This window comes from Schistocerca serialis, chromosome 4, assembly GCF_023864345.2.
Source record: "Schistocerca serialis cubense isolate TAMUIC-IGC-003099 chromosome 4, iqSchSeri2.2, whole genome shotgun sequence".
In the NCBI taxonomy this organism is placed as follows: Eukaryota; Metazoa; Arthropoda; class Insecta; order Orthoptera; family Acrididae; genus Schistocerca; species Schistocerca serialis.
In genome coordinates this window covers 347,299,563-347,312,859 of record NC_064641.1, presented here as the reverse complement: position 1 = coordinate 347,312,859, position 13,297 = coordinate 347,299,563, and the positions used below count along the sequence as shown (strand labels likewise).

At 41.5% G+C, this 13,297-nt stretch overlaps 1 protein-coding gene across 1 annotated transcript in view; it reads left to right on the top strand.

Moving 5' to 3' along the window:
- LOC126474450 (juvenile hormone esterase-like) overlaps positions 1-13,297 on the top strand; it is a 128,667-nt gene that overhangs the window by 108,911 nt on the left and 6,459 nt on the right. The window contains exon 9 of the mRNA XM_050101922.1: positions 261-396. Within this exon, the coding sequence (XP_049957879.1) occupies positions 261-396 (136 nt within the window). The remainder of the gene's footprint in view (positions 1-260; positions 397-13,297) is intronic.

The window sequence follows — 13,297 nt, the reverse complement described above, 5'->3', positions numbered from 1 at the left end:
CCATTGCAAATGTCTAGTTACATAATTTTCGCACTGAATCGTAGCTACAAGCAAAACATTCGTATTAGTTCACAGAGTCCTCATATTTCAGTGGTCACACACATAAAATCTATTCTACTAGTGTCTAAAATTAAATACAAACTTATATGTTACTTATGAGGGAAAGCAGGGATCCGCTGTTCGAGAGTTACTGGCGGTATTTAGTGCATAATACCCATATGCATTATATGAAGAAATAACTTTCAATGTATGTTTTACAGGTGTTGCTCATGGAGATGAAGCGTTTTACTTATTTTCAAACAATCCATACATGCCAATAACTGGAGACCTACCGGCAAAGGATATTGAAATGGCTAAGACGTTAACTAAACTATGGACAGACTTTGCAAAAACAGGGTGAGTTCATCAAAAATTCTACGGCACATTCGGTGACTTTAATCCTTGTTCTCTATAGTAACGTTAATGTCACATTTAACTCCTGCCCAGAATTTCACAAGTTATTGAATTACATATTCCGTAAGTACCCAACGCAACGAAACGAAATACTAGTTGTACATTTATCCGAGTTCTTGGGAGGAACTACTTCCAGTTTTGTGCTGCAGTCTTTAATAAAGTTCTTTTATAATAAAATATTCAGGGCACTGTCTTCGAATACAGCAACCAAAATGTCGAATCACAATAAAAGAACTAATACAGCCTAAGAAAGTTGACACACAAACCAAAAAAGTGGAGCACTGTGAAGCCTTTAGTACAAAATTCTGTGTAATACAGTGGTAAGCAGAACTGAGAGACAAGGCCGGAGATACCACATAAATTCTATGGGTAATTGCATTAGGGGTGTAAATGCTTAATGAAAATAAAACAAAAGACGATTTCTATGTAAGAGAATGAAGGTATGAGATTCCGAAGAAAAGTTATTGACTACATATTAATGGACGCGAAATGAGTGGAAAAAAATCAGATTAAAACGAATTATGTTTGAAATCTGACCTTTCAGAGTGCGGCTTAACCAACATCATGCAGGTGAAAGAACTGAACCAGGGTTTTAAGTGCATATGTTTCACCAATTAACAAACTTTATTACTACCTAAAAAAGAAACACTATACTAAGAGAAACAATTCCTGAGATCAGCAACAAATACATTAAACAGCAAGTTAAAAAGAAGGGAACAACAGTTTAGACAGCAGCAACTGTTGTAAAATGAAACAGGGCCTTTTACCAAATTATAATTCTTTATAGAAAATCCCATAGAACTGGAAACCTCTAATGTCAAATTACGACCAAATGTTATTGCCGGTGAAACTACAGACTATTTATTTTAACAAAGGGCACAGCTTGGAACAACAGTAATGGGCGCATATAGGTCAGATACAATTTTCCATAACCTGTGGCTGACTCACCATTTAAACAGCCATGAAACTGAGGAGCAACGTCCTAAATTTTAGAATTACAAAAAGGTAAAAAATATGAAATGTTCTGACTAGGTACTGCCTCTATGTCTCCAGTACGAGGTTTAAGCCACGGGCACTGCGCCTAAGAAAAACACGCAACTGTGGCCAAACCAACTGCGACGTGCCCAAAACCAGTGCCGTCACAGCCCCCGACATTAAAAGAAATGGGAGGGGGCGGCTACATTACATAATGCGCTAAAACAAAAGAATGAGCAGTTTACAGTAGGAGTATACAGTATTTTCTCCTACCAGTTGTGTCAAACATTCAGGTGTGTAATCTTCCATCACGATTACAGTTTCCCACAAAATATATACGAATAAAACACTTACCTTGTTAATTTGTGACGAAAGATTATTTCAGTACAGTAAAATGTCTTTGGAAATCAACTTTGCCCACCTGTCACGAAAAGTAAGATAACAATCACTTTGCACCTCGAATCGATTGCATCTAAATGCAGTCTTGTGATCAAAGAAGAAAAATTTCATGGATTTCACGAGAATGTAGAAAAATGTTGGTGCGAATGGAAGCTGTAAGAAACACACTTAACTAATTATTCTGTACCTCCGAATAATCAATTCATCTGAAAATTCAGAAGAGAAGAAACTAAAAATTATGCCCATTAAGACAGAAACTAAAGAGCAGATTAGGGCACTGTGCAGATCTGCGCTTTTTCATCTTCAGATCTATACAAATAATGTATACTAACCAGCGTATTCATTGCCTTCGTAATGTTTCGCTCTTCTTTAGTCTTCTAGTGATGAACTGCATCCAACCCATGAGTCTGATTGTTTCTTTGTATCCTTCCATCTACTATCTAAATGTTATTGTTTGGTGTTCAAAAAGCAAAATATTATGCCTGCTCCCACGAGGTATTAAAACGAGGTCGCAAGAAGGCTAGCGAATTATAATCAAAATACAGTGAGACACCAATTTGCCTGTCGTCATGGTGTTAAGTCGACAGAAATAGGTGGGTGTTATTGCCTGCACCACCGGCATCCCATTCTCGTCTTCTCATATTGAGATTTTCATATTATACTGAACACAAGACGCTGAGATAAATGTGTATATTCTCCGTGTCGAAACATCCCACATTTCATTCATCCTGATCCATTCGTTACCCGCATCGGCAGCAATGAGTGATAGGAAAGCTGTTGTGAGGTGACGAATAACAATAAAAATGGTAGTAATAACAAATCAGTAATCAAGTATGTTACTGTATTACAGACGATTAACAAAATAACCAAGAAAGGCTGAGTGTTTAATTGGCCCACTGCATAGGTGTTCTTACCACATTGTTACTGAATTCTGTTCTGGTTGTTTGTAGAGAGAAAAGAAAGAGCCCTGTAGCAATACATATCGCTAGTACCACGAGATATTACCTATCAGCTATCCTTGCTTTACATCACGAGACGAACATGGCGTCACCGAGTTGATATTTGAAATACATTTCTGTTTACTCTCTCTGCCTCTGTCTCTCTTTTTATTTTTTGACTAAAGCCTCGAGAAGCGCGAATAATAAGCATGTAGGCATATAACCTGTTTACAGTTATTTTCATTGGGATACATAATGCAAAAATACAACTTTTAAGTGTATTGTTGCGTAATTCCAGTTATTGACAGTCTATTCGTGAGCTTGCTCGCATACAGTGGGGTGAAACCTAATACAAATATTTCTTGCACCATGCGCAACGCACAAACGAAATCTCGCTGCACTGATGTCCGATATATTGCACGGAAAACATATCTGATTCATGTTGCTAAATACAGCTCTATCAGATATCAATTTGGATGCGTACCAAGTGTATAAAAGTATATCATGAAATACGCAGAAAGTCACATAGAGGTACTAGACTGAAACATAGCCATGACCAAGATTGTAACTGGGTTCGACAGCATCGTCGTCTACCACCTTGACAACTCGAACGGTGACAGTGCTCGGCCGGTTACTTATGTTTACTGGTATCAAAGCTACAGCATGAAAGCACAAAAATGTTAATGACCTGAAGATCATTAACTTTGGAACCCATAGAATGTAAAGCAGTCATCAGTCGGAAGAGTGGTTTGAACACCACAGTGCTTTAACAGCCACGGTCTTGTTGGAGGTGGTATGCCGTTGCTTTCCTCCGACCTTTGAATTGACCTACCTAGCCACTTAATAGGGGAACCTACAGTTTAATGTGGCTTTCGGACCACAGTGCAACTTGGCACTTATCACATCAACAAACACTGCCAGAGGGGAAATAAGTGTAAAATCGCACATAAAAACCGTGGGTCTGACGAGGGATTGAACTTGAGACCTTCATATCCGTAAACTTGCTCTTTATCACTTTTCCACCACGCAGCTGCTGCTGTGGTTTCTGCTTGGCATTAAAATTATGGACCTCTCGTTTGTGCCTGCGTTGGCACTTGCGTGTCCCTTAGGAGAACTTACATTTGGGATTACCCTCGTATACGTGTGTGTAAACGCCTTCCGATGCCCACTCAAGGAAGACAAGGATACGCAGTCTAGCTTCAATATTATAAATACGCCTCAGTTTGTGGATGAACTCAGGTTGATAATCATTTCGAATATTTAGTAGTGCTGTACCCACTGGTGTTAAACTCGTTTTCAACCAATGATTCCCACAGCTACAGGAACACTACTTGTCATACTTCTTAGACAAAATGCTTACGCAGTGCTATCAGACGAAAAGGTCAACCTGGCACAAACTGTGGGAAGTTTGTTTTACAACCTTCGTACCTGGATAAAGAGCTTTTCCTATTTGAGATATCTGTGAACGTTGCTGCATAAGACGATTTAAGAAGAAATTAAATTCCTTCACCTACGCCAATGTTTAAAGAAATCGTCTTAACGGCACTAAATCGTGGTTTGTGAATCGTTTACCAGCCGTACTCTGCCGCATTTCGCTGGTTGGAAGGCAAAAAGCTTAGTGACAAATTTCACAGAAGGAAAAGGGAGACGAAATGTCTCCTACTAGAAGGTTATGTTGTTTTATTTAAATGATTACAAAATCAGGTAAAAAGAACAGTGAGGTGGTCAGTACAAGCATGGTCAGTACAAGCACGTAACTGTTGTCAGTATGATGTTGCACCGCCCAGGGCCTGTAATGATAAAGGGCCCGTTTAGGTCAGGCATATTGTATACAGAAGTGGAAGAGAGAGCACCACTAATTTCTACAATCCGTATGCGTTGCATACACACAGAAATTACTGTTACAGTTTTACTTATGGGGCCCAATTAGGTGATTTGTATATCCACTGGTGAGAAAGAGCACTGGCAAACAGTCTGCGCTACATTAGGTTACTTAAACTGGTGTCACTCTGAGCTAGAATTTATGATCAGCGACTAAGTATAGTGACAATGAGTCAAATGCGGGTTTTGCAACTGTGAAATACTTTCCTAGATTATAGAAGCGAAGGAAGGCAGCGCGTTTTTGTTTTCAAGCAACGTCTCCATCAATTAATTTAGTTCTGATGTAATCTACGAGTAATTGCTGATGTTTGATATTAACATGAAAAGGATTCCGCAGACAGTGAAAGAACCTGTTCTTGGGCAACTGCTTCTATAATCACCAAAAAGGCCGGCCGGTGTGGCCGAGCGGTTCAAGGCGCTTCAGTCTGGAACCGCGCTACCGTTACGGTTGCAGGTTCGAATCCTGCCTCAGGCATGGATGTGTGTGATGTCCTTAGGTTAGTTACATTTACGTAGTTCTAAGTTCTAGGGGACTGATGACCTCAGATTTTAAGTCCCATAGTGCTCAGACTCATTTGAACCATTTTTGACCAAAAGGCCTTCAATGATCTTCAAGCACATGTGTTCCAGCAGCGGTAATAATCGAATTATCCGGTAACTTCACACTTCACAGTGGATTTTCTCGAACTAAGAAATTTTCTGAATTGGTGAAAATTTCAAAATGGCTTCACATCGAGCCTATGATGCCTAGAAGAGTCTTTACATCCTGCTGACGTGAGAATAGCATAATATCCGCGTCAGAAGCTTTCTTCAGCTTGACCATTTAATAGACTCGCATTTTTTCCACCGTGACTAATTTTGTAAGCTAAGCACATCATCCATTACAGCACACTCCTGGGGCTGGGAAATGTGGCCACAATGGTCTGGTAGAACGAGCTATTACAAGTGCAATACGTGGGTTCAAGCATTTACTTTTAAGAGGCACAAACAGATTTACTTTACCTCTGGTAACCTCAAAAGAAGGATGTTATAATCCAGAATCCGCGTTAAACATCACGTTCCTTGGGAAATGACATAGGCCGAGATCATGGTAAACAGAAATTCTGTCGCTAGTAAACTTAATAACATTAGAAAATTTTATTTTATTTGATGAACCGATAGCCATTTAAAGGAACAGGGCTCTTATTTTACTTGTACTTGATTGAACTAGAGACGCTGAAAAATTTGGTGCTGCACTGTGATTCGAATTCGTATCTCCTCTTTCGAGGATCTGAATCTCTCAGAACAGTATAGTTCAATCATTTCGTTCTTTTTTCCAAGACTGCAATCTTCTCTAGGTCTCCTCCAAAGGTAAGTATGTGGGTCCGATTCCTGATCCTATACAAAAATATTCATAATTTCATTCCAAGCCCTATCACGTGCAAACCGGCCTGCTAGTAAAAATTACCGTCCATTTTTAATGTCTATTCATGTGTTGACAACAATTTCTGGTCAAACACGCACACATCTTACTGATGGTGAGTAAGCATTTGATACTTAAGCTATATTCGTGGACAATAAACAAGAACGATAGGAGTGCGGTTCGATTGTCGCTCAGGCATAAAAATTTGTATCCATATTTTGGATTGAAACACCTAGCAGCTAGTAAGAGAACCGATACGTAACATTTGATTTTTTAGTTAACAATCCGATTACTTGTTGGGTTCGTATCTCCGTCACAGAGCTTCACATCATGTGCTTCATCTTTAAATGCATACACACTTCGTTACTTCTGAATGGAGACATACGAGTATTAGACATCTTTCGTGGTTAGTTAACCGGGATGAAAGGGTCTTGATAAGAGTAACGGTTTATTACAAAAACTGTCGTCTTTTATTTTCAAGTTTACATTTAGTTACTGATATTGGCGAAAATTTCGGTAATTCATGACTCTTCACGACTAGTCAGCCATTTGATATGATTGGATTAGATTAGATTAATACTTGTTCCATAGATCATGAATACGACATTTCGTAATGATGTGGAACGTGTCATTTTAATGAAAGATTTCTTTACATACCGATATTCAATTTCTTTACAACAATGTTTTACCCTCTCTCTCATTCGTTTTTATTTCTCTCTCTGTCTCTCTCTCACACACACACACACATACACATACACATCCTTGTTTTATTTTTATTTGTTTGGTGTGCTCGACTATCGGCGAGGCACGAAAACGTCCGTGAATGAGTTTCTTAGTTTGCAGTACAGTTACGAAAGAAATATAAAAACAACTACGAGAGTTAATGATTTATGATGTTTAGTTTGCAGTGAGTTCTGAGTATTATTAGTAACTACGCACCAGTCCCTAAACCTAGTTACAGAAATGCGAATCAGACGCATTACGTATTCCAGGCCGTAGTAGCCGCGTCTTTGAGACGCCAGCTATGGTCACTTTCCAGCCCGCTGTAGGATCACATCGGTTCGTCTTCTTCCTGCTGGTACTGTAACTGAGATTTAGCAACAAGACAAGGTATGTTTGGCAACTCTGTGTTCGACGAGTTACTTCCTGGTGTGCACGGAATTATGCCTCAAAGTTCACTTGATTTTTCCTGTCATTTCTATTGAATAATCTGAGTTATTATCGGTTGAGGTGTAACAAAGGATTGTAAATTTACGGTTTTCAGCCCAGGAAAGTCGATGCACGTGGAAATAGCAACTAATCTCGTCTTTTAAATAGCAGTTTATGTGTTCTTGCCACTATTAGCCTCGTAAGAGGAACACCAAACACGTACCTCCTCGCTAGCTCTGTGGTGACGTGCTGACCTGTAATAAAGCGTGTCTTATCGTTCGCAGTTCCAGTCTCGCTGACTGTAACCTTTTTATCCCTTCTGTGAAAGAGCTACAAGCAGTCAAATCAAACATCGATAAGAAAATACTTTCCGCTCATAGCGCAATGGTGAAAATCTTACAATGCTGCACAACAGGTAACGCCTCTTTCCGCTGCTGACAAGCAAATTTTGGGTTTCTAGGAACACATAACTTTATTTGTGAAATGCCACATTTGCATACCTCTTGAGTATGACACAGCATGCCAATTAAACACAGACCCAATCGAAATCTAATTAGTAGTATTTTACTAATTCGTGCCGATAGAGGCACGCTTGTGTACAGATACTCAGTTTTATTATAACAGACTCTCATCACAAGGATATTGTGGGTAGTTTTATTTCATTTCTTATAATACAGTGCAGAATTTTCGTAAGGTTTCTTTTAGTGTTGTTAAAACAATACTAAACATGAGAGAGATATTAATCATGAACGATATATGCGAATTCTCGGATGTTATCTATAACAGTCTGACAATGCACATGCAGTTTATTGAGTACATGCATGTATAAAACTTGTTCTGAGTTAAAGATGTCAAACAAGGTTTGAATAAGAGTAAAATGCCACTACCAGACGACAGCTAATGTAGAAAATACTTTTCTGGCTATTTTGGCACGATGCGCTCTCCCCATACATAATACAAAAGCTTTAAGATGCATCTGCTGTCTGGCCGTCTATTAAACCAGAAAAGAACTAAATGTCGCAGAAGTTAGCCCTTTTTCCACATGTGGCTATTTTGGGATGAGAAATGAAGGGAATTATGTTCAAAGTTCCATTAAATTGATAACTTCAGCAGACAGCAGAATTGCGTTTGTAAAAATGTAGCAGCGAATGTACTACAACTCGCGAGTCTTATCTACGGAGCATGAGGCTTATCGTTACGCTATTAGCTGTCATGTAGCTACAGTACCTCCACAAGTCAACAACAGTTCCTCCAGAAGTTTCGCATTCCACACTGCTGTGAGATAATACATGTGACTGGATCTGGATTTCTGAGTGCCAGACAGTTATAGCTTTTCTTTTGCACTGCCCGGCGTTTTCAACAAACAGATAGCGCAATAGAGTAGCTCAAATGGAAAGGAACACTTCCTATTTATATTTCTGCATTCTACACTGTTGGCGGTTCTGTGTTGGTGGCAGTTAACGTGATTTTATTTCAGTGATTACAAAATAGAGTCCACTGTATGCACTGGGTAGCCGAGGCAGCTAGTTCATGGCGATTCGGTCAACCAAGTAAATTAATGTACTGAACATGCTGCAAACCACTACAGGGAGCCTGTGTGTCAGAATTCTCATCGAGTGTGCCGCAACGGTGTTATGATAGAAATATGAGCCTCTGAGAAGAAGTTTTGGTGGTCTGTTGGATTAATGGTAGTTTCCTATGATGCTGGTCTGGGTTCGATTACAACTTCTGCCCATGATGTTTGATAGGGAGAGACAGATTCTATTCTCTTCTGGCTAGGCCAAGAGAAAAAGGTATAAAGGCATTTTTGTCTGAAAATCACATTAAATATGATATTCCTTCTCTAACAAGTAGACGTTAGGTTGAACCACAATAAAGTCAAGAGTGGCGAAATGTGGGAAGTCTATCACTAGTAACCTTTCTTATACTAGTTATTTATTTCCAGTGACGAAACAAACGCTATGTAGGGTCACAGGACACTTATTCCTTCTTTTATTTGAGCTTCTGTTTGTCGATAAAATTGGTTCTGAACTTGGAATGCAACTCAGACCGCCCTTAACGCGGAATTTGATCCCTTCATGACAATACAGTTCTACTACAATTTGTTGTTTGTTCAAAACTGCAGATTCCTCAATATCTCCACACATTGCGTGTGAATGGGTTCTAATCCTGGCCCGGCACTAAAGTTTCCATTATGTATTGTCAAGCTCTAGCATGAGAACACCTATCTGCTGGTGGATAACAATTTTGATTTTTGATGCATTTTAATTCGTTGTCAACACTGACGATATCTGACGTTTAGGCTCCCAGTGAGATACAGAACTATTTGAGATATCACTGTAAGTTCAAGGATGTTATTCCGAGCTGCTGGTGGAGAAAAATTCGGTAGCTGACGTCTCTTTGTGTGTAGTCAACAACGATATGTATGGGGTTCGATTCCCAGTCAGTTCTGAACACTTCGTTATATTACTTCTAGCTCAAACATCCTCATATGTCGCTGCTGGTGTAACAAACCCATATTTAACGTTCGTTTTCTCTAGAATATAACAGCGATAGGTGCCAGGTTGGAGTCCTGGGAAGGAAAACAGTAATGTTTCGTCTCGTCATTTCAGTTAAAACATCTAGCTACTTCCGAGAAAATCCGATATGTCACAGTTGATTGTGCTTCGATAACAATCCGATTAGGTTCTGTGTTCGAATCCCTGTCCAACATAAAGCTTTACCTCACGGCATTTCAAGTAAGCTACTTGTGAAGAAGCAATATTTAACATCTCTCGTATTTCATTAACAGGGTCAATAGATGCTGGGTAGGAATTCGCGTCCGTTAAAAATGTTTACGTTATGTAATTTAAAGTTGATATTTGCTAACTGATCCTGTCTAAAATCGAGGTATATCACTCTCTGTATGCTTAGTCAGGAATGACTTTTAGTTTCCGTCAGTCACGAAACCTTTGCTTAGTCTGCATGACCTGGGTTTGAATCCATATGCAGAACGAGGCGGCTCGTCGTGTCATTTGAAGTTCATACATATTCTCAGCTAGCTGCTTGTGAATAACTTTAATTTTTAATGTCATTTTGAGTTAAATAACAAGTATGGTATGCTACTTTGAAGAGGAAATCATGAATACGACGAACTTACTACGTGCATTACCTATCTGACGTAATAATGAGAGTGGTAGCATTTCAGGTATGTCATTCATTGTAATAAATGTGAGCTTACAAGCCTTAATCACAGTCTTATCTGTGATAAGGTGTTCCTTGATATTTCTAGTATCGTGGTATTACTTTACATCTTGAGTTATTTCGATACCGAGCAGTGTTTTCTAGTGGTGACTTCTTGTAATCATTTTCAATAGTCAAACGATTGTACCAACGAGCAATTAGAGAACCTGATAGACAGCTGCGTTATGTGAGTTGCATGCGAATCAGGCGAATTGCAATTCAGGTAGTTCGGATACTTTTGAGCATGACTGTACGTGCTATAGACAAAACTTCTAAAATTACCATTTAACTACACTCCTGGAAATTGAAATAAGAACACCGTGAATTCATTGTCCCAGGAAGGGGAAACTTTATTGACACATTCCTGGGGTCAGATACATCACATGATCACACTGACAGAACCACAGGCACATAGACACAGGCAACAGAGCATGCACAATGTCGGCACTAGTACAGTGTATATCCACCTTTCGCAGCAATGCAGGCTGCTATTCTCCCATGGAGACGATCGTAGAGATGCTGGATGTAGTCCTGTGGAACGGCTTGCCATGCCATTTCCACCTGGCGCCTCAGTTGGACCAAAGTTCGTGCTGGACGTGCAGACCGCGTGAGACGACGCTTCATCCAGTCCCAAACATGCTCAATGGGGGACAGATCCGGAGATCTTGCTGGCCAGGGTAGTTGACGTACACCTTCTAGAGCACGTTGGGTGGCACGGGATGCATGCGGACGTGCATTGTCCTGTTGGAACAGCAAGTTCCCTTGCCGGTCTAGGAATGGTAGAACGATGGGTTCGATGACGGTTTGGATGTAACGTGCACTATTCAGTGTCCCCTCGACGATCACCAGTGATGTACGGCCAGTGTAGGAGATCGCTCCCCACACCAAGATGCCGGGTATTGGCCCTGTGTGCCTCGGTCGTATGCAGTCCTGATTGTGGCGCTCACCTGCACGGCGCCAAACACGCATACAACCATCATTGGCACCAAGGCAGAAGCGACTCTCATCTCTGAAGACGACACGTCTCCATTCGTCCCTCCATTCACGCCTGTCGCGACACCACTGGAGGCGGGCTGCACGATGTTGGGGCGTGAGCGGAAGACGGCCTAACGGTGTGCGGGACCGTAGCCCAGCTTCATGGAGACGGTTGCGAATGGTCCTCGCCGATACCGCAGGAGCAACAGTGTCCCTAATTTGCTGGGAAGTGGCGGTGCGGTCCCCTACGGCACTGCGTAGGATCCTACGGTCTTGGCGTGCATCCGTGCGTCGCTGCGGTCCGGTCCCAGGTCGACGGGCACGTGCACCTTCCGCCGACCACTGGCGACAACATCGATGTACTGTGGAGACTTCACGCCCCACGTGTTGAGCAATTCGGCGGTACGTCCACCCGGCCTCCCGCATCCCCACTATACGCCCTCGCTCAAAGTCCGTCAACTGCACATACGGTTCACGTCCACGCTGTCGCGGCATGCTACCAGTGTTAAAGACTGCGATGGAGCTCCGTATGCCACGGCAAACTGGCTGACACTGACGGCGGCGGTGCACAAATGCTGCGCAGCTAGCGCCATTCGACGGCCAACACCGCGGTTCCTGGTGTGTCTGCTGTGCCGTGCGTGTGATCATTGCTTGTACAGCCCTCTCGCAGTGTCCGGAGCAAGTATGGTGGGTCTGACACACCGGTGTCAATGTGTTCTTTTTTCCATTTCCAGGAGTGTATTTCGCTTTTGATCTGCTCCCAACTTATTCATCTCTACTACTAATCATCGTGTCAGTAATGCTATATCTAAGAACAAAAATGGATTGGCAATTTACTTTGTTTCTTTCGTTCCTTTCATTATTTTATTTGAGACTTATTCTGCGTTAGTTTTACTTTTTTTAACCAAATATTCAACCAATATGTCTTCAGGTTTGCTTTCTAGCCTCCTTCATACTATTCAAGTGGAAATTTAAATGGGGCGAAACGTTAGACAGCTCGTCCGATAATTCTGTCATTCATCCAGTTTTGCCTTCTATGTGATTCTGATGACGATACTTCTCTAAACTATTCTTCATTCACTGTGGCCGAGAAGTTCTAAGCACTTCAGTCCGGAACCGCGCGACCGCTACGGCAGCAGTTTCGAATCCTGCCTCGGGCATGGATGTGTGTGATGTCCTTAGGTTAGTTAGGTTTAAGTTCTAGGGGACTGATGACCTCAGATGTTAAGTCCCATTGTGCTCAGAGAGATTAGAACCATTTTAGCTATTCTTTATTTCAGGAAAGTGGCGTGTGCTTGGTCAGGTAGCTATCGGTGTTTTCGTCTGCCTAGACTTCTCCATTTTCTTCGTTTGTAGTTCGTAACGTTTAGTCTTTCGTTCTTCATTCTTGTTATACGTTCTTTTGAAATTCAACTAATGTCTTCAATTTCATTTTTTAAGGCGATAATATCAACTTCGTTTCTACCGTTACTTATACTAATTTTGTCTAATCGCCAATGTCATGTTCGTGTTCTCAGAAACATAACTGTTCACGTGATCTGATGTTTTTCCGGCGTATACTCTGCTTCTAAGGTTCTCGGGTGACTGCCAGATCCGGTCGTCAAAGGTCCACGATATTTCGGCGAAAACCCGTTTCGCCATCATCTAGCTGATGGAATAATGTGACTTCCGCGAACTGGCGGTGTAAGTTCAGACGTCACCGGCCACGTTCCGTGCTCAGACTCGTCAGGATGGGGAGTGGGGGGAGGGGGGCGGGGAAGGGCGGCGTACTGCTACGGTAATGGTAGTGGGACTGCTGTGGTGATGGAAGCGAGGATGGAGGGAAGTCGGTTGCCTCCGCCCGCCGTCCATGTCGCATCTCGCGTCCGGATGTCGCTTTCGGCTTTGATCGAGCTTAATACTG